The sequence below is a fragment of the Crinia signifera genome, chromosome 3, assembly GCF_055691185.1.
Source record: "Crinia signifera chromosome 3, ASM5569118v1, whole genome shotgun sequence".
Lineage (NCBI taxonomy): Eukaryota > Metazoa > Chordata > Amphibia > Anura > Myobatrachidae > Crinia > Crinia signifera.
Window position 1 is genome coordinate 266350026 of NC_139219.1, and position 23418 is coordinate 266373443.

General features: G+C 43.5%; 1 protein-coding gene across 1 annotated transcript in view; it reads right to left on the reverse strand.

Moving 5' to 3' along the window:
* The window catches only part of LOC146064480 (phospholipid scramblase 2-like), a 51317-nt gene that overhangs the window by 10600 nt on the left and 17299 nt on the right, over positions 1-23418 (reverse strand). The window contains exons 2-5 of the mRNA XM_083178006.1: positions 21672-21704; positions 18090-18275; positions 6067-6215; positions 4075-4117 (exon numbers count right to left, since the gene is read on the reverse strand). Coding sequence (XP_083034132.1) covers positions 4075-4117; positions 6067-6215; positions 18090-18275; positions 21672-21684 — 391 coding nt within the window. The 5' untranslated portion in view covers positions 21685-21704. The remainder of the gene's footprint in view (positions 1-4074; positions 4118-6066; positions 6216-18089; positions 18276-21671; positions 21705-23418) is intronic.

Genomic DNA, 23418 nt, shown 5'->3' on the forward strand with positions numbered 1-23418 from the left:
TGACGGAGCACTTCTTTTTATTCAAATACAGTAAGATACCCCAGAGTTAGTGTAATTATAGAGTTGACAAAGGGGAGAATGGGATTGGGTGACAACCGTAACGCCTCCCTGCAGTGACCTGTGCCACTGTGGAACTCTCTGTGCCTGTCCCATGTATGACACACAGTAAATGGTACAGAGAGAATGGAAGCAGCACAGCTGGAATGGTCTGTACTTCAGAACAGTGGACGGACTACAGCGACTTTTGCCACTGCGGATATGGTTGTGACCAGAGCCTTTTATATGACAGCTGACACAGAAAATGGTGCAGAGAGATGCACACAGAGAGCTCCACAGCAGCCAAAGTTTCTGCAGGTCATACCTACCTTCCCGGTCTCAGAAGGGTGGGAAAGTCTCCCCAGACCCCTGCATCCAACCTTAGCAAGCAGAAACAAATTCCAGGCGATCGCAGTACCTCAGGGAGGTGACGGGGCTAAAATGACGCAAAACACTAATTTTCAGAAAATTTTAGCCCCGTTCCCTCTCTGTAGTCCCACAAATATATCGGCATTTGGCTAAAATGGGGGCCGGCTTTGATGACATAAGTGCCCTTCCCCCTGAACAGCACATCAGAGTCTCCTCTCAGGGCCTCTCCCAGAAAGAGGCACAAGAATGTAAGCAAGTATGTTGCAGGTAATTGGTCAATCCGGTATTCTGACCTTCACGTAATCCCAGGAAGAATGCCTTGCTCATATAGCTCACAATCTACCAGGGATATGTAGGTCGACAAAATAGGATAAAAAGGCAAAGACTGCAGAGAAAAAAAAAAAAGATACCCCAGGGTGCAGGGGATGCAGCTGGGGGGCCCAAGGTCCCAGCAGGCAGTCCCCTGCACCCTAGATCACTGTCCCGTGCTCCCTTTCAGGCTATGAGTCTGCAGGGGTAGTGTGCAGGCCAGAAGTTGTGAGATGCTGCCAAAAGGGAGAAGCAGAGGTAGTCCCGGAGCCTGCTCCAGGGGGACCCGAGATGGCCAATTGGAGACACGGCGCGGAGGAGGAAACGAGTCACCCGGCGGTGCCCATAGGCGGGGAACCCGGTGGGAGGAAGAAACAAGGCACCCGGCACTCGTGGGCGGGGAACTCGGGGTGCGGAGGATCTAACAAGGCACCCAGCGCCGGGAGGAGAGAGAGCAAATGACCCAGCCGCCACTGTCAGATGTATACAGGTAATTCATTTGTATTAGGAGGACACACACACACACAGTCCCTGTCTGCCTGTCACAACCCTTTCAAACCCCTACTCTCTCTCTCTCTCCCTTCTCCCCCCTCTCCATTCTTCCCGTCCCTCCCCCTTTCCCTTCATCCCCTATCCCACCACTCCTTTCTTCCACCTCATCTCCCTGCTCCACTGTCCTCCCCCCTCCCCATCCTATCTCCGCTCTCTATCTTTACCCTCCCTCTCTTCCCCATCCCTATCCTCTCTTTATCCCCGTACACATGGGGTGATTTAAGCCCATATTGCAGAAGATACGGTTGCTCAGGGCAACGGTCACTAAGAGTGTGCTCCAGTGACCAACTGTGCGACACGTGGCTTTCAAATTCAGCGTGTCTCGTTTGTTGCTGCGATTTGGTCGCTGAGCAATATTAAGTAAAAATCGCACATCTACAAAATCGTTCCATCTATATGGAACTTATCTCTATTGCCCTGCTCTCTCTTTCTCCTCTATCTCTCTGTGCTGTGTGATGGGTCCTTCACAGATCCCTCTCAGCATGCGCATGAGTGACTCCCGGGTCTCAGACCTGGAAGTTCAGGGACAGTGCTGCATAGCAAAGGACAGTTCTTATTGCAAGAGCTGTCCTTTGCATTACTAACTGTTAGTACATATGCGATTAGTAAGAATGCGGTGGCCAGCGGAGAGGTGCGGCGGATGTTAGAGCATCCCACCCGCTATCCCTGACACCCTCATTCGCTTACTGATTCCCTGTGTATTGTAGTATATATGTGATTACCAGCACAATGTATTTTTGACAGATTACCAGAAAATCCTGTGTTAAAAAACAGGGGATGTGGGCTCATAGGGACAGCCTAGGATCAGGGACTCTGCTGATGGCTCAGGGCCGCTAGGCCGTGTGGCGTTGTAAATCACATGACACTGCGTCAGATAAATCACATGTGATTTATCTGACGCAAATTGGATGTATAAAACGGCACATCAAGTGTAAAATTGTTTGTAGGCCTCCTGGGAAGCTGGTGGGGAAGTTCAAGGGAAATCAGATGCAATTTACAGGTCAGATAAATCTTACTAGTGTATGGGGGCCTTAAGTCCATCGAGTTCAACCTATCTGACTTGTAACTACTGACTTGAGTAAAGGCCCCCATACACTATGCGATTTTGGTCCGATTTCATCCGATTTCGGCACTTGGTGCCGATAATCGGATGAAATCGGCCCAAAATCGTATGTGTGTGATATCTGATCCGATCCGATGCGCGGTCCCGTGCGCATCGGACCGGATCAGGGAGGTCGGACGTCTGTACATACGATCACGTCCGACCTCCCTGTATGCATATGCCTGCCACCTGACAGGCATATGCATGCAGACACCGGGCGGGCAGCGGGTCCCTGAGCACCGGCTGACTGACCTGGCCGGGCAGCGGCGGCCAGCGGTGGTGGGGGCGGGCGGCGGGTGCGGTGAGCGCTGCTGACCTGGCCGGGCAGTGTACTTACACATAGCAGCAGCGGGGACGGGCAGCGCAGTGGCGGCTATTATATTTTTAAAATACTTGTCAAATGACCGGCCGCTCTCTGATTGGCTGAGAGCTCTCCGGCCAATCAGAGAGCGGCCGGTCATTTGACAAGTATTTTCAAAATATAATAGCCGCCACTGCGCTGCCCGTCCCTGCTATGTGTAAGTACACTGCCCGGCCAGGTCAGCAGCGCTCACCGCACCCGCCGCCCGCCCCCACCACCACCGCTGGCCGCCCCCACCACCACCGCTGGCCGCCCCCACCACCACCGCTGGCCGCCCCCACCACCACCGCTGGCCGCCCCCACCACTCCTCACCGCACCCGCCGCCCGCCCCCACCACCACCGCCGCTGCCCGCCCCCACTACTGCCGCTGCCCGCCCCCACTACTCCTCACCGCCCTGCAGCTCCCCGTTTTTTTTTTTAACATGGGATAAATCGCATGCGATTTATCCCATGTAAAAAATGGCACATCAAGTGCCAAATTGTATGTGAGCCTCCCGGGGAGCTGCCGGGCGGCTCGCAGGTAAATTGGGTCCGACTTGTCCCTAGGACAAGTCGGCCTAATGTATGGGGGCCTTAAGTCATTTCTATAGGATTCCCTTAGTGGCCAAAAATGTATCCAGTTTTGATTTAAATTTATTGACAGTAGTTGCCGTTACCACCCCCACCGGCAATGAGTTCCAGAATTTTACTGCCCTAATGGTGAAGAATCCTCTTAATTCAGTACATAATTTATTTTCCTCAAGCCTCCGTACATGCCCGTATGTCCTAAGTATTAGTGTCCTGTTAGTGAACAAATCTCCCAGTTCCATATGATTCCCAATCCTGTATTTGAACATACTAATCATATCACCTCTCAACCTCTGTTTCCCCAGTGAAAACATATTCAGCCTGGTTAACCTATCTATGTATACTAATGATTCAAGACCTTTTACTAGCTTAGTCGCCCTTCTCTGTACTTGTTCCAATTCATTTATGTCCTTTTTAAAAGGTGCGGTGCCCAGTATTGAACTTTTTTTGTTTTTAGAATCCAATTTGACATACCATTTTTTTTTGTGTGTGGAACGAAATTGGTGTGGATAATTGCATCAACAGTGTCTAGGTTGACCACTATGGCAGCATGTATAGTATGTTTTAGTGCGTGTAGGCTGGGGCGTTTAGACCAAGATCCAGTGGAGCAGGGCCAGATATCAACGACAGCGTTGCATAAATTGGTGGCACAATCTAAGTATATAAAATTAGTGCAAAACCGAAATACATCAAAACTAACTTTAGGGATGCATTTTTTCCTTACCAATTCAAAAAAAAATAATAATAAATAAATAAAAAAAAAGTACTGTAACATACCTTCTAACAGCTCCACTTGTTGATGAACAAGAAGTTGATCTATCTGCCGTAAAAATGAGAGCATACAATAATTATGCACAATTGGGCACAAGGTAATAAAAAAAAAAAAAAAAATTATATATATATATATATATATATATATATATATATATATATATATATATATATATATATATATATATATATATATATATATATATATATATATATATATATATATATATATAATTATATTAGTAATAATAATCTACATCTGGACAAAGCATGTAGCAATGTGTGTGGGATACATGGGATTATTATTTATGTAAAGAAGAAAATACTTCCTACTTTTGCACGTAGCACACAAATACCGGGCACCTAATGTTTACACTAAATCTTATGCCAAGTACACACCTGGAATCTGCTAATGGACAGAAGTGTCTACACAATTTCTTGAACTAAAAAAATTAAAGACATCAGATTTTGAGCAGGCACATTTAAAATTCTCACACGGACTTTATGGGTCATATGCGGCTTATGCAAATTCATTTTATTAATAGGCTGGATTGCAGCAGCTTTTCTATTAAGACAAGCTGCCATGTGTAGTTCCACAGTAGTTAGAGTGCTGCATGGTGCCTGCCCCTGGGCTACACAAGAGTCATGTGGGATGATACAGGTGCCTGGCAAAGCTTGCAGCACATCATTCAGATAACACAATGTCACTGTACGCATTACTAAACTGATATGATAAACTAGAGATATCAAGTGTTTATAAAAAGACCTTCTTCAATTTGAGTTGTTGTAATTTAAACAAGCTTATTTTTAGTCTTTTCAACCAAATAAAAATACATTCTTAATGCCACAGACAATCTGCCCAGGGTGTTGCTCTTAGATTCTCCAGTGTAGGGTCATATTCAATGAGCATATCTTGTTCTAACAAGTAAGAGACCCAGAGCTATTCAATTAGAAACCTGTGATCAAGCTGCGAGTACCCATTATTACTGCGCACACCTGAAGTGTACAAACAAAAATTAGCATTAGCGGATGTTTCGGCTGCTCCCGAGGAAGAGCACACATCTGTAAATGAAAAAGCTCTGGGTACGTCACCTGAGGGATGGGGTCTTGAAAAAAGAAAATGGTTGAAATAATAATGGGAAGAAAATGGACAGAGAAAGCCAAACCATGTAGATCACAAGTCTTCAACCTGTGGCCCCCCAGATGTTGTGGAACTACATGTCCCAGCATGCCCTGACAGTTTTGGCATGCTCTTATAGGAAAAAAATGTGGCAATGCATGTTGGAACATGTAGTTTCACAACATCTGGAGGGCCACAGGTTGAAGTCCCATGATGTAGATAGTACAATCAGCATTTGTTTCCCAAAACCAGTTCTCTGTAAAAGTCCTCTCGCAAAAGACCTATTTAAACATCCCAAAAGCTAGCACAACTTTCAGGAACATCTACAGAAGTTTATCAAGTTATTCTTCAATAACAAAGGGCCAGATATACTAAGCTTGAAAAGTGATAAAGCGGAGAGTGATCAAACCGCCAATTATTTTATTTACAGTTTCCGTTCCACTTTACAATTGGAAAACCGTGATTAAACAAACTGGGTAGAAACAAACCGACAGAGGTAGGAGGACCCTGCTTGCAGGCTTACCCAATCAGCTCCTAACTGCCACAGGGTGTATTTGAAAAATGATAGGGAGGAGCTGATTGGTTGGTGGTTTATCACTCTCCATTGAATCACTTTTCAAGGCTTAGTACATCAAGTTAGTAGAGCAATACAGTGGAGCCAAAGCTTTGCCGTTAATACTAGGAAGAGATCCTTATTTATTAGCATTCTATTCTGCAAACACCCCCTCCCTCAACTCAATTTGAATCTCCAACAATTCATTATAATAAAAATAAAGTTTGTAATAAAAAAAAAAACACACATTTTGGATACCTCCTGTAGAGTAAAAACAACAAAAAATTACCTAAAAGGGCATCAGGTCTATTAGGACATTTGTTACCTGAGACAAATATTCTAATCCTGGTGGACAGTTTGGGTTGGTTGGAGGTGCTGGCATCCATGCAGATGGAGGACCACCTGGACCCATTGGCTGGTTTTGAACCGGTGGGTTTCCTCCATACGGCCCATAGTTTGGTTGACCCGGTGGACCTGTTGTATGAAACCAGAGTAAGTTCTATGTACTATTTATAGCCAAACAAAATAGAACTCATCTAATGACAACAGTTCTACGGGATATCGTCACTAGGTCATTAGGTCATCATGGTCATTAGGTCGATATGGGGTTTTTCACTTTCTTTTTTGAAACAGGCATTATTTCATGCCCTACCATCCACTGGGGCATGGTGGGAAAATAAAATAGTGTGCAGAGTGTAGCGAGGCACCGAGACTGGAGCATGGCGCACTATTTTTGTGTCCATGTCAACCTAATGCTTGGTGACATATGCTGTCTGTCCATTGATTCATACCCAGTTCTACATAGGATAACACGTCAGCTGGATACTATAGATCAGTGACTGCTAACCTTGACACTCCAGCTGTTGTTGAACTACACATCCCAGTATGCTCTGCATCAGATTCAGCATGGCCAAATAGTAAAACTGTAGCAGGGCATGCTGGGATGTGTAGTTCAACAACAGCTGGAGTGTCAAGGTTAGCCATCACTGCTAAAGATCTATCAAATATTTTACATTGTGAGCATAGTAGCTATTAGGAAGTGATTGGCAATCTGAAGCCTCATATAAATGGAACTTGACAAGTGCCCTTCAGCTGGTCCCGTATTCCCGAATAGCACACTGTGGCAGAGCATGCTGGGATGTAGTTGCACAACAGCTGGTAGGCCGGAATATTGAGCACCGATAGGCTAGTTGGTATATCCTGAAAAGCTTGCAAAATAAATTGCAAGAAACTAAATGTTTTAGAAAACCCTGTTTTAAATAAATAAGTGTTCTTCATAAGCTAACTTCATTTGGTTAGAGCTAGACCTTAAGCTGGCCATACATCTACAGATCGATTGTCAGATTGGGCTGGTTGGAACGAAACCCTGGTAATGGAGGAGAGCAAATAACAGTTGACCATTTGCTTTGAAATGCTGGAAAACTGCCAAAAATGGTCATTCAGATATTACCAGGATTTTGTTCCAACCAGCCCAATCTGACAATCGATCTGTAGATGTATGGCCACCTTAACCTTTAGTTTTATAATCCAGGTGCTATGAACAAAACAAATCTGCATAGAAGACCATTTTCTCTGAAGGATCTTGAGAAACGAGATCTGCTGTATTGATTTAACATTACAAAATATAACACCTTGAGCATAACCCTGTGAGTGCCAAGTGAATTCGTCAAAATAAATGTGAAAATTGGCAAGCAAACATTTTTATTCATCAAAATGACCTGTAATGTTTACCTTGCATAGGTTTTTTTATTTGAATTCATAGAACAATTGTGAGTCTGGCATTTTGCCGATATTTTGAACATCTTCGATGTTGGCACGCAAAGGGTTAAAGAACTAAAAACATGAAAGTAAAATTCCATTGCTCAAAAAAAAAATGTGCCCCAGCATTGTTTCTTCTATTTTGCTTTCCTAAATCTTGTTAAATATTTGACAACTGAAATGTGAATTATATGGACAAGATGAAAAAATAGGCAAGCTGACCGAAAAAAGAAAAAAAAAAAATTCAGCAAAATACTATCCCAATAACATCCAAATAACAGAGCTTCTACAGTGTTTAGGTAGTCAGTCAATAGGTTGACGCATATGGTCAACATGCATTAAGCCAACAAGTACAAAAAGGTAGGCAGGTGAAAGGACAACTCTTTCAGGCTTTCCTAACATTACCTTGATTTACTAACATTTCCTGGATTCCCAAGTTTGGCGAGAGTATACATGTCTACTGATGGTGATTACATATTACCAAAACATAAAGCAGCAATCATTTCCACTTCAAAATCAAACTAGCTTTGCAGTGTAAATGTTTGCCACTTTAAAAAAACGCCATCCTTGTTGTCAACCTATTGACATGTCCCACAAAATCGCATGCGATTTTATAGGGTGTGCGATGCCATGACATTAGCTATACCATAATATCATTGTATGACATACAATGAAGTTTTAGCCCCCCCCCCACTGTCAACAACACCCCGAAGCGTGGCGAGCGGCGGCAGAACGCGTCCTCCAACCTTTTCATTCTCCCACTATCCACGTCGGCATGGAGTTGATTTTATATAGTGTGGCGAGCGTAGCAAGCCACCGAGCCCGAAGCGTAGCGAGTTCCGCAAGGGGACGTGGATTACTTCACATGTATTCTGCGTCCACTCGCCATGCTTTGGGCTCAGTGGCTCGATGCGCTTCCATGCCGATGTGGATAGTGGGGTAATCAAAAACGTCGGCGGACGCGTTCCGCTGCACTCGCCACGCTTCGGGGTGGCGTTGATAGTGGGGGGGGGAAGCCCTAAAATATCATTGTAGGTCATACAATCATTTTATATTATAGGTAATGTCATGGCATCGCACACCCTATAAAATCGCATGCGATTGCATGCAATTTTGCGGCAGGTGCGATGCCCCGGGGCTGAGAGAGCAGTGAATAAATTACATAGGAAAATCGCATGGCACTAAAATGGCCCATGCGATGTGATTTTCCTACGCAGAATAGCCCACTAAGCAAATTGCTTAGTGGGTGCCGTGATAATAAGCAAGTACCCCTAATTTAACTTAATTGTTTAAAAAATGGCCTTACATTGCTGAGTGTCTAGGGGCCATAGCGATAGCAATGTGTGGCCCCATGCGTCAATATCGCCCAGCGATAAATATCCTGCACGGTGAATATTAAAATCGGTCAGGGCCAGTGTTCTCACTGGGGAACACCGACGCTGATAGCGTTGTGTGCTGAGCGATCTAGCATCGTTTAAACCACTCATAAGCACAACCCTAAGTGTGTAGGCCCTGTTACAGTCAGTCTTCATTTATAATATATACAGTTTAAGGAAAGGATGGCTAATCACCGTGCAGCCATCAGGGCAGCCATTAAACATGGCACCAGTGACCAACCAGTCGCGAGACATTGTGTCCAAAAAGGACACAGTGTGGCCAGTATACGGTCAAAAATCATTGACCATATACCTGTCTCCATAAGGGGAGGCAATCGCAGTAAACGTCTTCTACAATCAGAGTGTAAGTGGATATATAGACTTGAGACGTTGGCTCCCAAAGGGCTTAATGAGCATACAGGTTTACACTGTTTTTTATGATATTCATGTAGAACATTATTATCCTAAATTTGGCTAGGCAATGTGCAAGACACATCCTCCCTGGGATAATAGAGTGACAAATGTGTACAAAATTATATGGTTAAAAGTTGAATTAAGTACTATTCTAATTATAAAGTAAAGATATCCAGAAATGAAATTCACAAAGTATGCCTTTTTAATTATGTATTGTCTATTGTCTAATGCTGTATATATGTATGGATTCTTTGCACTAGAGCACTTGCACTTTAAAATGTTTTTTATCATGTTGATATGTACAGCACTTAAACTACGTTTTTATACATAACTTTTTGCACATTAGCACTAGCACTTTAAGAATAGTGACGCATAATGCTCCCCGTCCAGTGAGCCCTGACAGCACGGAGTAGTAGCGTGGTGAGTTGCTTAGCAACGCCCTCATCGAGGTGCGCGGCGGGTGACGTCACACGCTGGGACTCACACGCTGGAGGAGAACGGACGGGTGAACAGGAGCGCGCCGTTACACAGGTGAGAAAAGGATGTCTATACTTTGTACTTGATTAATTGGAGGAGGTGTCACGTTTAGGTATATATACCCTTCATTGTACACTAGTGGGTTATCCCTGAGGACGAGCCAGGAGGCTCGAAACAATTGTTGGATGTAACACTTGCATTTTCTGCAATAAAGCACTATTGAAAAGGATCTCTGAGTGACGCCCTGCTTTATTCTAAAGCGTTTGGACTGTATATTTGGGGTTGACTCCCCTGGGAAGGCACCGGAGCGGCATCATTGTTACACAGTTGGAGTGCCGGGTTCCATATCCTGCTGTATAGCTGCATCGACCACTTGGTGAGTCCTATAGCAGCTGACCAAGGCACCTGTAATTCCTGTGAATTAAGCATACCTGCAGTGGATCCTCCAGCATACGGAGTAAAGATCATTTCATCGGCTATATCGCTTTGTGTGTATGCAACAGGCCTGATATGGAGCCCACCGAACCGGGAGTGAGTTTTGCAAACATCGATACTGGTGATTTCTTCAGTTATTCTGAAGCAGAGGCAGACTCCATTGTAAAGGCTGGGAGCTCGCAGGCTCAAACTGGATCGGTGGACAATGATGTCTTATATAAAGACTGGTATTTTCTTAAAAAACGAGAACTGGACTATGCTTTTCATGCTTCTACACTATCGGAGTATTACAAGGAGAAACAGATACCCCGGGGCTTCCGGGTAAAGAATACTCCAACGATAGGACGGCAAAATCCCACTTTTTGCAAGAAGTGGGTAAGTATATTGAATAAATGTGCCATGGACTTGGTTCTTTTGGTTATCGATGAATCCACCAAAGAATTAAGTAACATCAGGTCCAAGTTGAAAAACTTTGAGACCACACACAAACCTGTGCTTATACAAGATGAAGGCATAGATTGGTGTGATAAATTAGACAAACAGATTGACCAATACCGTAGAGAGTTACTCAAATTTAAGCGTGAGAAGCGTAGAAAAGTACAACTTGACTACGAACAGAACAATGTGTATAGCTGGCTTAGTACAGCGAGACCCCAATATGACCGCAGACCTGCACCCCCCCAACGCAGAGGCAGACGACACTTTACTGACTATGAGGGTACAAGCACCTCAGCAAGTGAGACAGATACACCAAGGTCCTCCTCCCAGGCGCCCCCTTTAGGGGTCAATACCAGGGCAGCAAAAAAGCCCCCCCTAAACGCACAAGGCGCAGCCAACAAAACCAAAGGCAAGGGAGGACGCAAAGGAAAGTAAAATCTAAGGAACTAGTAATCAACATATCCAGCAGCCCTCTAACATCAGCAGAAATTGAAATATTAGCAAAAGGTTTATCCTATGTACCCAGTACAAAGCATGATGGGTTCCAATGGAGTGTTGATTGCTATAAATTTGGGAGGACATTACGACTTAAGGAACACTTTGCCAAACAAGAGACATCGACACAAGTGTCGACTGCTGTGACCACCAAAATTCCTTATCAACTGCGTAAAATTAAACCTAAATCTGTCTATGATCCAGCGTCAAACAATGCCTCTATTCGGACTTTTATGAGAGTCATGGAACAGGCAGAAAAATTGACTGATGATGATAATATACAACCCTATCACAATTTGTCCAAATCTGAACATAGGACATTACAAGATTTACGCAAACGGACAGATATTATTATTCGCAATGCAGATAAGGGTGGGGCAGTGGTTGTGCAGGATCTCAATGTATATGTACAAGAATGTATGAGACAATTGCAGGATGTTGCCCTATATCAATTGTTGGATGCTGATCCCACAGTAAAATTTAAAACTGAAATAGATGGTATTTTGTCTGCTGCCGTGAATGATGGTTCTATCACTAATGAATTGGCTTCGGCTCTAAGGGTGGATTATCCGTTGGTACCGATTTACTACACACTTCCTAAGATACATAAGAATTTACAGAACCCCCCTGGCAGGCCAATTATTTCCGCCAGGGGATCGTTGTACCAACCCATTTCCACTTACTTAGATGCTGTGTTGAATCCATGTATACAATTAACTGAATCCTACTTGAAAGATACTAATATGTTAATTAATTGTTTACAACAATTAGGTACTTTACCGTGTGATGTCATCATGTGCAGTGCCGACGTGACAAGTCTGTACACGTGTATCCCCCATGAGGAGGGGATCGCGGCTGTGCAGACTTTGATCACCTCGAGCATTGGATACAAGGGTCCCCCGATAGAGTTATTTCTGAAATTGTTGAATTTAGTCCTGTCCAGAAATTATTTTTTATTTGATGGCAAGATGTATTTACAACTATCAGGCTGTGCGATGGGGTCCAATGTGGCCCCATCGTATGCCAACGCCTACATGTGCCAGGTAGAAAAAGCCCTTTTCCAGCATGGGCCCAATGCCAGCAAGGTACTGATGTACCACAGATATATAGATGATCTTCTGATTTTCTGGACAGGAACTGAAGAAGAACTAAAAACACTATTTATGGAACATAATATGACAACAAGTCCAGTTAAGTTTACTTATGTTATAAGTAAAGATGAAATCAACTTTCTGGATGTAAAAATCAAACAGGAGTTGGGGACCATATCCACATCAATATACATAAAAGACACTGATCGAAATACAATTCTAAAACATGATAGTTTCCATCCTATACCACTACGTAAAGGCCTGCCATATTCACAAATGTTGAGATTAAAAAGAATAACTAGTGACCCATCACAATTAATTGCAGATTTGGAGAAAATGGTTGATAGATTCCTCCAGAGGGGGTACCCCAGGAAGGAATTGATTAAAGCTAGAGATAGGGTAATGGCTATCCCTAGATCCAAATTACTTGAAAAAAATCCCATTGCAACTGATACCAGCAAAAACAAACTACCGTGGGTAAACAGATATTCAACATCAAGTAATTTGATGACCAAACACATCAAAAGATTTTGGCCAACAATTACCACTGACAAAGATCTTAAGCCCCTGCAAAATACTAAAATTATGCCCGCATACACTAGAGATAGTAACCTAAAAGATCTATTGGTGAAATTAGATGTAACGGAATTAACTAAAGCTACGGCACCCACTCACTTTCTGACACGTCCGGCTGGATGTTACAGATGTGTAGGGTGCACGACCTGTAGTGCCATGCTTACAGGGAATTATATAGCACATCCTTACACAGGTAAAAAATTACCAATAAAATACTCTGTCACATGTTCTACTAAATTCGTGGTCTATGTTCTGTCTTGTCCATGTGGTCTTTACTACGTGGGCAAGACAGAGACACAGTTTAAGGAAAGGATGGCTAATCACCGTGCAGCCATCAGGGCAGCCATTAAACATGGCACCAGTGACCAACCAGTCGCGAGACATTGTGTCCAAAAAGGACACAGTGTGGCCAGTATACGGTCAAAAATCATTGACCATATACCTGTCTCCATAAGGGGAGGCAATCGCAGTAAACGTCTTCTACAATCAGAGTGTAAGTGGATATATAGACTTGAGACGTTGGCTCCCAAAGGGCTTAATGAGCATACAGGTTTACACTGTTTTTTATGATATTCATGTAGAACATTATTATCCTAAATTTGGCTAGGCAATGTGCAAGACACATCCTCCCTGGGATAATAGAGTGACAAATGTGTACAAAATTATATGGTTAAAAGTTGAATTAAGTACTATTCTAATTATAAAGTAAAGATATCCAGAAATGAAATTCACAAAGTATGCCTTTTTAATTATGTATTGTCTATTGTCTAATGCTGTATATATGTATGGATTCTTTGCACTAGAGCACTTGCACTTTAAAATGTTTTTTATCATGTTGATATGTACAGCACTTAAACTACGTTTTTATACATAACTTTTTGCACATTAGCACTAGCACTTTAAGAATAGTGACGCATAATGCTCCCCGTCCAGTGAGCCCTGACAGCACGGAGTAGTAGCGTGGTGAGTTGCTTAGCAACGCCCTCATCGAGGTGCGCGGCGGGTGACGTCACACGCTGGGACTCACACGCTGGAGGAGAACGGACGGGTGAACAGGAGCGCGCCGTTACACAGGTGAGAAAAGGATGTCTATACTTTGTACTTGATTAATTGGAGGAGGTGTCACGTTTAGGTATATATACCCTTCATTGTACACTAGTGGGTTATCCCTGAGGACGAGCCAGGAGGCTCGAAACAATTGTTGGATGTAACACTTGCATTTTCTGCAATAAAGCACTATTGAAAAGGATCTCTGAGTGACGCCCTGCTTTATTCTAAAGCGTTTGGACTGTATATTTGGGGTTGACTCCCCTGGGAAGGCACCGGAGCGGCATCATTGTTACACAGTTGGAGTGCCGGGTTCCATATCCTGCTATATATATATATATATATATATATATATATATATATATATATATATATATATATATATATATATATATATATATATATATACACATATACACATATATATACATATACACACAATTTCCTATATTTGTTTTTCAAAATAAGTGGGTGGAGAAGAGCGAAAGGGGTTTCGGGAAAAAAGAGCCTTCAAGCTACACTCTTCTATAAACGAAACCTAACTGCACTCAAATTTGTATCCATTAGCTCCCTCCAGCTCAGTGAAAGATTATCTGCCCATTAAATAATCTTCCTGTAGTCATTATCTAGCAAAACCACAGTACCATTAGTCATAAAAGAAGGCCATTACATAACACCCAGATCTAGTCTTTTAATGTTCTCTAGAACAGGCATACATACAAAATAGATACCGCCAGGAAATATCTGCACAACGTAAGGAACATTATACAGTAGATAACATCTACTTACCATTTTCACCACACATTTTGTAGAGCTTTACATTTTACACAACATTGCTTACATTCATCTAAATGCTTATACTTCAAAACTGGTAAAAAAATACACCTTAGAGAGAAAGAGTAATTAAAGCAAAATATTTGCAGTGCTAATGCAGATGTGCCCCGCTACAGCTTTGCCATGCTCATTTGTATCGCTGCTGGGTCCCATAGGAATCTGGGGAGAAATGTAATAGGATGAGAGAATCAGAAAGTGAGAGATTTGGTAAAAAAAAGTCCAGTTTTTTTAAAGCGGCAATCATTTACACTGCAAAAATCAAGCTGGTTTTGCCATATAAATGATTGCCGCTTTAAAAAAACTGGCGTTTTCTTACCAAATCTCTCATTTTCTGAATCTCTCATCCTATTAAATTTCACCCCTTAAGTCAATACAATATGAATAAAAGGTGCCCATACACGTTGCGATATGTGTGCTGTTCGTTTTGAACTTCATTTGTGCCGTGCGATTTTGGCACTAGTAGGGGGATGCGATGTACTGTGCGTCGCAATGCGATTTTAGCCTTTTTTTTTATGAGTTTATAGTTACCTAATGGACATCGCATCGCATGTACAACAAAACTGACTTTTTGTGCTATACAATATTGTACCCGCGGGGACGCGCATCGCATCCCCGCAGGTACACGTTGCGATTTTAACCGATGCGTTTTGAACTTTAAAAGTTCAAAACGCATGTTAAAATCGCAACGTGTATGGGCACCTTAAGGAAGGAGCTTCCGGAGGTATTCAATTGACTGTGCTGTTAATTTGGAGAAAGTGATGGTCTTTCAACTCTACAGGAACAGGAGCGATCGGCTACATAATTATAGTATCAGAGGTTATTGTGATCTATTATACAAAAAAAGGGTAACATTTTTCCAAAGATATTTTTCTTGTATGTAATATCCTTGTTATGTACAACTTCAAAGCATACCTATTAAACAGCAATTTACAGTGTATATATATTTTCCTGGTACGTGCGAGTACACTCAGTTGTCTTTTCTTATGCATACTTAATGTGCCATATATGCATCAAGTATTATTAATTTTGACAGCAGGGTGGCTTATCTGCCAACATCAGATATTATGGTCTAGTCCGTATTCACAGGAATACATTCCGCAATTTTTCACAAGTAATAACCTAGATACTTGTGTGGTTTTTCCTAATTACAGTTTATAGCAGCACAATTTTTTTTTTAATTTTTTTTATAAGATGTCTCCAGTAGTAGTGCAAAAGAAATCCTCTGGTCATGTTTAAATGCACAAACCGTGAACATTCCCCACACTCAGGGTAGGGGATGAAAATTGTGTGTCGTGGGGACCCCGAAATTTATAAAGCTGGGTCTAACCACATATGCTTTTGAGCTATCCCCTACTACAATGCCTCAGTGGAGCAGTAGAAATAGTTATTGAAGTAATAGAAAAAGGGTGCCATAGAGAGAGGACTAGCAGGGGAGGGGCTAGCATGGGAGAGAGATAAAGTTGAGAAAAAAGGGGATGGCAAGAGTGAAAGGAAAGAGGCATTGAGGTGACGTGACGGGGTGAGAGTTGAGAAGAGAAAGAAAAGTGGATGGGGTGGGAGAGCTGAAGAGGGGACAAGGTCACTGGGTGAGGTGGAAAGAGGGGGTGGTTGCAGCTTCAGCCAGGAAATAGCGGCTGCTCACCAGGCAGAACATCAGGCTTCTCTACGGTGTCTGTGGCAGTCCACTGAGATGTTCGGCTCAGCAATGATCGTAGCACATGGCTCACAGAATCTGGCTGCTGGGCCCGACCACGGTGGACACGAGAGGGAAAATTAAGTCAGTTTTCCCTCCAAACTTCACTGTAGCAAAGCACATTCCTGGGGCACCCGATGATTTTTTTCCCAGGTCCCCAATTTGGAGTAAAATACATGCTATAGCACATATTTCCCATCACTGCAAATAGCTCCAGGACCACCTTCCCAGCACTATTAACAGTGTGCTAAATAGAGGCTGTGGTAGCATAAGCACACTAGCCCCATTGAAGTGGATGAGGGGTATGCCATATTTTTACAGGAATTGTATGCAGTAATGCATATAACATAATATGTTTGCAAGGTGTAGAATTGCAACAGAGTAGCTAAAAAGGTGGTAGCAATTATATTTTATTTTTTTGGAGGGAGGGACCGCCAGTCTGGCTGTCTGCTGCCAGAGTGACTTTTTACCAGGACTGATAACATTAGGAGTAACTGCTGGTCACAGCCCCATCTAGAGGGTGAAAGTTGCATAGTCTGTGAATCACCAATTTCCTTATAAACTGAGTGACAGAAACGAGACACTCTATAGGAAGCCTTATAGTTAGCGAGTCATTGATTGTCATCTCTAGAGAAGAGAAGCTACAGTCAATTAAATTTGAATTTTGCCAAGATAATTTGGATGTATACAAATACACATTAGGTGCTATGTTATTGAAGTATCACTTGAACATTTTCTAGTAAGCCTAGAGAAATTAAAGTACAGTAATACAGTCCATCAGCCAAAACGGTTTGATATTCAGCCAATGATCTTAGAATAAGGGCCCAAACATGTGCACCACCGCAGGTTGACTAGTCAAACCGCACAGACTAATCAGACCCAAGTTTGTCCCAGTCACCCGGAGGAAAAGTTGAAACTTGGTGCCACCCTCCTCTTCAGACTCACAATATTAAGCAGTCTGCTGCATGAATCAGCATCACATCTAATAGTCCAGCAGTGGTGGGTGCACGGCCGCTTGCTCCAGCACAAGCTGAGCAGTACCAGGGCTCCTGGGACAAAGCCAAGTAACTCTGCAGCAGGTGAGATACAAAGCTCCATTGAAAGAGCTACGGTCACACTTGGATCCTACTGTGATCCAGCAGGTGCCCCTTTAGTGCTTGGCGTCTCCATTGTCTCAGAGTTATGCCCCTGCTACACATTATACTGCAGTATAATTTAGAGTATTTATTCATTTTGTGACTATATTAATTGTGGTTATATAAATGTAGGAAAGTTGTAAACAATGAGCCGTCAAATATAATGTTTGTGAAAGACGGAGTTCTGAGGCTAGTTCATCTAAATAACCATTTGTTAACACCCAGCATGAAACCCTTCTCTTCCAAGGCGGTGGAGTGCGGGCAGGGGAAGGTGGAGGAGCAGTCGAGCAACCTGGATCGCTGAGGCAAGCTACCAGCTGTACCCAGCTTTAGGTTTAAAAATAATTCAGGTTAACAAGTATATCGCAAAAGAAAATTCAACTCATCCTTGCATACAATTTACTTACACACTGCAAAATGGCAAAGCAATGAAAGATTATTTTATCACCAAAAAAAACTCACATCTATGAACTTAACCGTTCTGCAATGAAATGTAATTTGTGCAAAATTGTACAATAAGGTCACTCATCTTTATTTATAATCCTATAAAAATGCAATCCTGTGTATCAAAAGCTTACCTTGGTATGGTCCTTGTGGGGCTGGGGCATAACCATAAGGAGCAGGCCCACCTGCAGGTGGGTACCCAGGAGCTGGGTAATTGGTAGGTGGATATCCTGCACCAGGATACCCTGGAGCATATGCAGCTTGGTTCATTGCTGGAGGGTAATTTGGCCCAGCACTTGGGTCATATGCAGGCTTACCATCTGATTGAACAAAAGAAGATGACAAAGTCAGGTCACATTGATATAGGTCAACAAGCCCCTGTTGAACTTTTCCATATGAAGCAACACATAAAGAGAAGTATGCACTAACATGCGCACCCCCCCCCCCCCCTGCCCCACAGAAAATTATTCCTAATCGCATATGCTCTGAGACCCGGGAGTCCCTATGCGCATGCATAGAGCGCACCAACGGAGGGGGGGGGGGGGGGGGGGGCGGCAATGATTACAGTTTCTAGTCACGATTAGATCGCATTACATTTTTGTGATTAAATCGCATTAACAATCTGGTTGCCAAGGTGGATTGAATGCTTATTGCCTGAAGGGGTTCCAAGCTCATTGCCAAAGGTTACTAGCTCATTGCCAGGGGTTTCATGCGCCTTCCCAGGGGTTTTACCTGCTCATTGCCAGAGCATTATTAGAGGTTGCAGGGCAACAGAGCTCCTGGAATCGGCACTTCCTGGTAGCGCTGGGCGCACTGCACTCCACTGACAGACACTGAAGCACCGCTAGCATATGTCTCCTTTACAGCGGCAGCCATTTTTGGAAGGGCGCAGGGTCTCAGACTGCATGTTGACAGAGACTCTGCACCCCCCTGCAGTGCATTTTCCCCCGCTAGCCCAATCTCCCGGCACAGCAAGTGAGGTAGGAGAGGGAGCCGGTGGCACGCCCTCTCTTCCCCCGGTCCAGAGTGAGGGGGGAGTACAGTGAGTGGGGACCCGGCTTGCAGTGAATATTAATTACTTATGCAGCCATCAGTGCCACTATCCCCAGCAGTCTATAGTTACATGGGTACACATGTCCATAGTTACAACCACATTTCTGAGGACACTAATAACACTTTAATGTATTTGTACAGTTTGGGAATTGCTTGTCTAGTGAATTGTTATCTAGAGGATATTTGGTACTGGGGACACAGTAAGTCGATCAACTGTCTAAATCCCACTGTATTAGTGGCATATATTGGATGCATGTCTAACATCAGCATAGTTGTTATGGCCTCAGTAATTGCTTTGCAATTGGGTGACTGTCATACGTCATCTTTCTTGAAAAGGATTGCGGAACAGGCAATTGTTTTGCTAAAGTACTACAAGTGGTCTTCCTGCTCCCCTTCTGGGATGAATATCGACTCCCAGCAGCAACAGCTGTGGGCGTAGCACTCAAGGATATTCCGGTGGCATCCTGGATGGGAGAGGAGTCAGTCATGTCTATGACATTGACGAGGGTGTTGGTAGTGTAGATTGCAGGTGCTTGGATACAGCAGAGAAAAACATAGCTAGATGTCGCTGGACTAGTCACGTTCTTAGCCAAAGTTTCTGAATTTGACAATGACTTTTGATGAATCTGCTACAAGTAACATAAAAGGGAGGATGTTCCTAGGACCTAGGTGGTAATTTCCTTACCCTTACTTACTATGGCTTTTCAAAGGCTACATATGGCTTGACAGATTTGGATAGAAATAACTCCACACAGGTGGCAGAATTTTAGGCCTTTTGCCGAGGAATGACAATGGGTTTTCATCCCATGGGCAACAACTGGTACCTTATTAGACAAGCCTCATCATCAGAATACTCATCATCAACACTGTCATTCGCAAAAGCCACACCTAATATTGTCCTCAGCCTGATGAACTTTTACATGACATCCTTCATCTCAATATCAGCAAGTTGTCTGATGCTGCTCCTCCTAACACTCCCAGAGGAAGGGTAACAGGTGGAAGTAGCCTCCAATTCCTGTACAGTATTGGAAAGGTCAGGCTTATACAGCGCAACCGCAGACACATTTGGACTCTCCTTGGGGATTGGTGATCTGTCTGTATGCACAGTTGGGCCCTGTGCCTTAAATATACAACAAGTTTACTCTTACTACTACTGCCAATTTTAAGTTTCTCTGTAGGTAAATGTCCATTAGATTTTTTTTTTTTAACTTTCCCACCGAAAAATTTATTTGCTTTGACATGTCCCAACTTCATCCCTCTATGCCCATGAGCAAAGGCCACTGACTGACTTGTACCATCATGACGACTGGCAGTAGCTGCAGCACTGGTATGTGCTTCCTGCTCTCCTCTCAAATGATCCCCCTCCATCTATTACGGTATAAACCAGCCAGCAGTCAGTCACAGTACCATATACACGGTTGGGGCAGCAGTGATAGTACAGGATGCCCAGTGAGGGTTATGGCCAGCAGAGATGGTAACTGATGAACAGCAGGGTTATGGCCAGCAGACACAGTGCAGTCTACACAGTAGGATCACGATGGTTAGCAGATGCAGTGGGGTCCAGTAAAGAAAGCAAATGCAGAGCATGCAGCCAACAGGCTTGCATCCCGTATAATAGTGCCTAGCCCTTATATGGGATCTAAGTCTTGAGAGAATAAGATGCCGGAAAGACCGCGTTTGGCCACACCCTGGTATCAGAGTCTGGTGGGAAAACCTGATGCCGGATTCTAGGGGGTTTACACACGCTTCGATTTTGACATGTTTTTGATTCAATTTTGCTTATAGAAGCAAAATTGACTTGAAATTGAATGCTTTTTAAAGATGCTTTCGATTAGATGCGTGCTCCCGTATTCTTTATATCGAAAAGAAAAATAGATTGTGCAGGCAAGAAAATATCAAATTTGAGCCAGTAAATTGAATGTGTAAACTGTGGCTTGAATGTACATTTAATTCGATATTGAAATCAATATTGAATGCAAAAGTACAGATCCAATGCCAAATCTAATGGCAAAAAAAAGTTCCGTTAGCTACAGTCACATATTACTATGAACATGGCATGAGTTTGCACACATGCGCCATAGTCTCGGGCACACTAATTGCACCAGCAAAGTTGAGCACTGATACATCTATAGACCCAGTCTATAGCTCTCCAGCTATATAATGCTGCAAGGTGGGGCAGGGTCATGAAATAGGTCCTTGTGCTCACTCCCCACCTCATGTCATTTTCATAGTGATAAACCACACTTAAGCCCTGGAAAGAAAAAGCCCCACTGCCCAGACTCAGACAGCAGGGGAGGGGGGGGGGGACAACGAAGCCCCTTGCGGGCTCAATGCATTGAGGTCACGGTGGCTGGCTACCTATTCTTCCTCTATGGGGTCACAAGGGAGAATAGCGGTGGCTGTCGAGACCCTGAGTTTCGGGGGTTTCTAACAGTCGGGATTCCAACATCTGTGTAATGGTTGTCGGAATCCCGACTGTCTGTCAGCCATCCTGCACCCTGCCAGCACATTAAGCCAACAGTCCATGTGAAAACACAATGTAAAAACCATACAAAACTGGTAAAAATAAATAGATTTAAAGAAGGTTTTGAAAATGAGAATTGCAGGATATTTACCAGATATTTTATTTCAATAACTAACATGTCATAAAATAACATAGTTACCATTCATTTCCATTGTCTTGGAAGCTGAGAAACCTGTAAAACATAATAAAATAAATAAAAAACACTGCAAGATCTAATTAAGCAAGTGACCATACAACCTTCTATCCTTCCTAATCTGTCACCATTGGAGCTCTCCTGGGTTACTGTAACTACCTAGAGAGATGTGCACTGATGCTTTTGTGTATGGAGACGTAGAAGAAAAACAGACCATTGTTCCTGCTAGTTACCCAACGTAATCAACCCAACTAAATTCAAAATATCCAATACTACAGCGTCATTCATTTGTTACTCATTCCAAAAACAGAAAAAAAAAACACTTTACAGCTGCACACAGCTGAGACCTTTTCATATTTTTGTGGATTAAGGGCAGGGGGAAAGCCACTCAGGGTGTATGCACTGTGCGGCTTTCCCCCAAGCGATGAATGCGATCATCACTGTCCATACGCGCTAGGCATAGTCGCCCAATGTGAATGGACCATAATAGGTAACTAAACCTTTCTCCTCCCTAAATTACAGGCTTCTGCATACATCAAGTGAAAACCAGTAGTATTTAAACAGCTGAATGTTCTGTTTTCCATGAAGTCCAGAGAACACACCTTAGGTATAAAAAGCATGCAATGCGGCTTCTAAAACCTTGCACTGAAAGACCGATTGTCAGAATGCTACTCCTATTAGATTTCCTGCTTCTTCAAACAAAAAACACACGCACAAGGTCTTGTCCTGCTTTCTGTTTACACCTGCCTGCATACAACCGACTGAAAACCGTGCAGCCTCTCAAAATACATTTAGTGTGAAATGTTAAAATTCATCTAACTAAAGTTTATGTGGGAGTGGTAGAATTGACACTAATGGAACATCCAACCCCATTTCATTTATTCTAGTAATTTGTGGAAACTTAATATCCATTAAAAAACATTTCTCACCAACCTAGCACCCATTCACAGCATAAGAAGAGCTGGTGCTTCAAGACGATCCCTAAGCACTGGCTCGGGATCAGTCGGTGATAACTTGCTGGCCATACACTAGACCAACCATCCAACTAGTTGGTTGGTTGGACTGAAAATCTGGTACTGTATGGGGGCAAATGCCAATAAGCAATTTGCTCACAAACTGAGAATGGACAAAAACATTCAGAGAAATTGTGTAACCAAATAGGTCCAACTACAGTACATTCTCTGAGAGACAGTTGTTGTCCATTTTCAGATTTGTGAAACAAATGACTTACCGTATTTATCGGCGTATAACACGCACAGGCGTATAACACGCACCTTCATTTTAAAAGGGAAATCTCAGGAAAAAAAGTTAAATTTCTAAATAAAAACTTATTTTTTTTTACAGACGCTGCTGTAGCCAGGGAGGAAGGAGTCACTGTGCAGGGAGGAGCTTTAACCCCTTGGGTGGTGGGTTGTGCTGGGGCAGGACAAACCTACCAGGGCAGGTTTATCCTGCCCCAGCAAAACCCACCACAGAAGGTTAGAAGCAGCCCGCCCCCCCCCCCTCGCCTCCGCTCCGGCGTTAGTACGCCGGAGCTTCCCTGCTGCCTCTCTCCCCCTTCCTAGCCGCCTGTCACATTTAGCAGTGACGTCGGCGGCAGGCTGGGGGATGTTCGCGGCTCGGGAGGACTCGGGTGCCTGAGCGCTTCCGAGTCCCCCCGAGCCTGGCCGACATTACCCGAGCCTGCCGCCGACGTCACTGTAAAGTGACAGGCGGGCCGGGGGGATCGGGGAAGCTCCGATCGCCGGAGCAC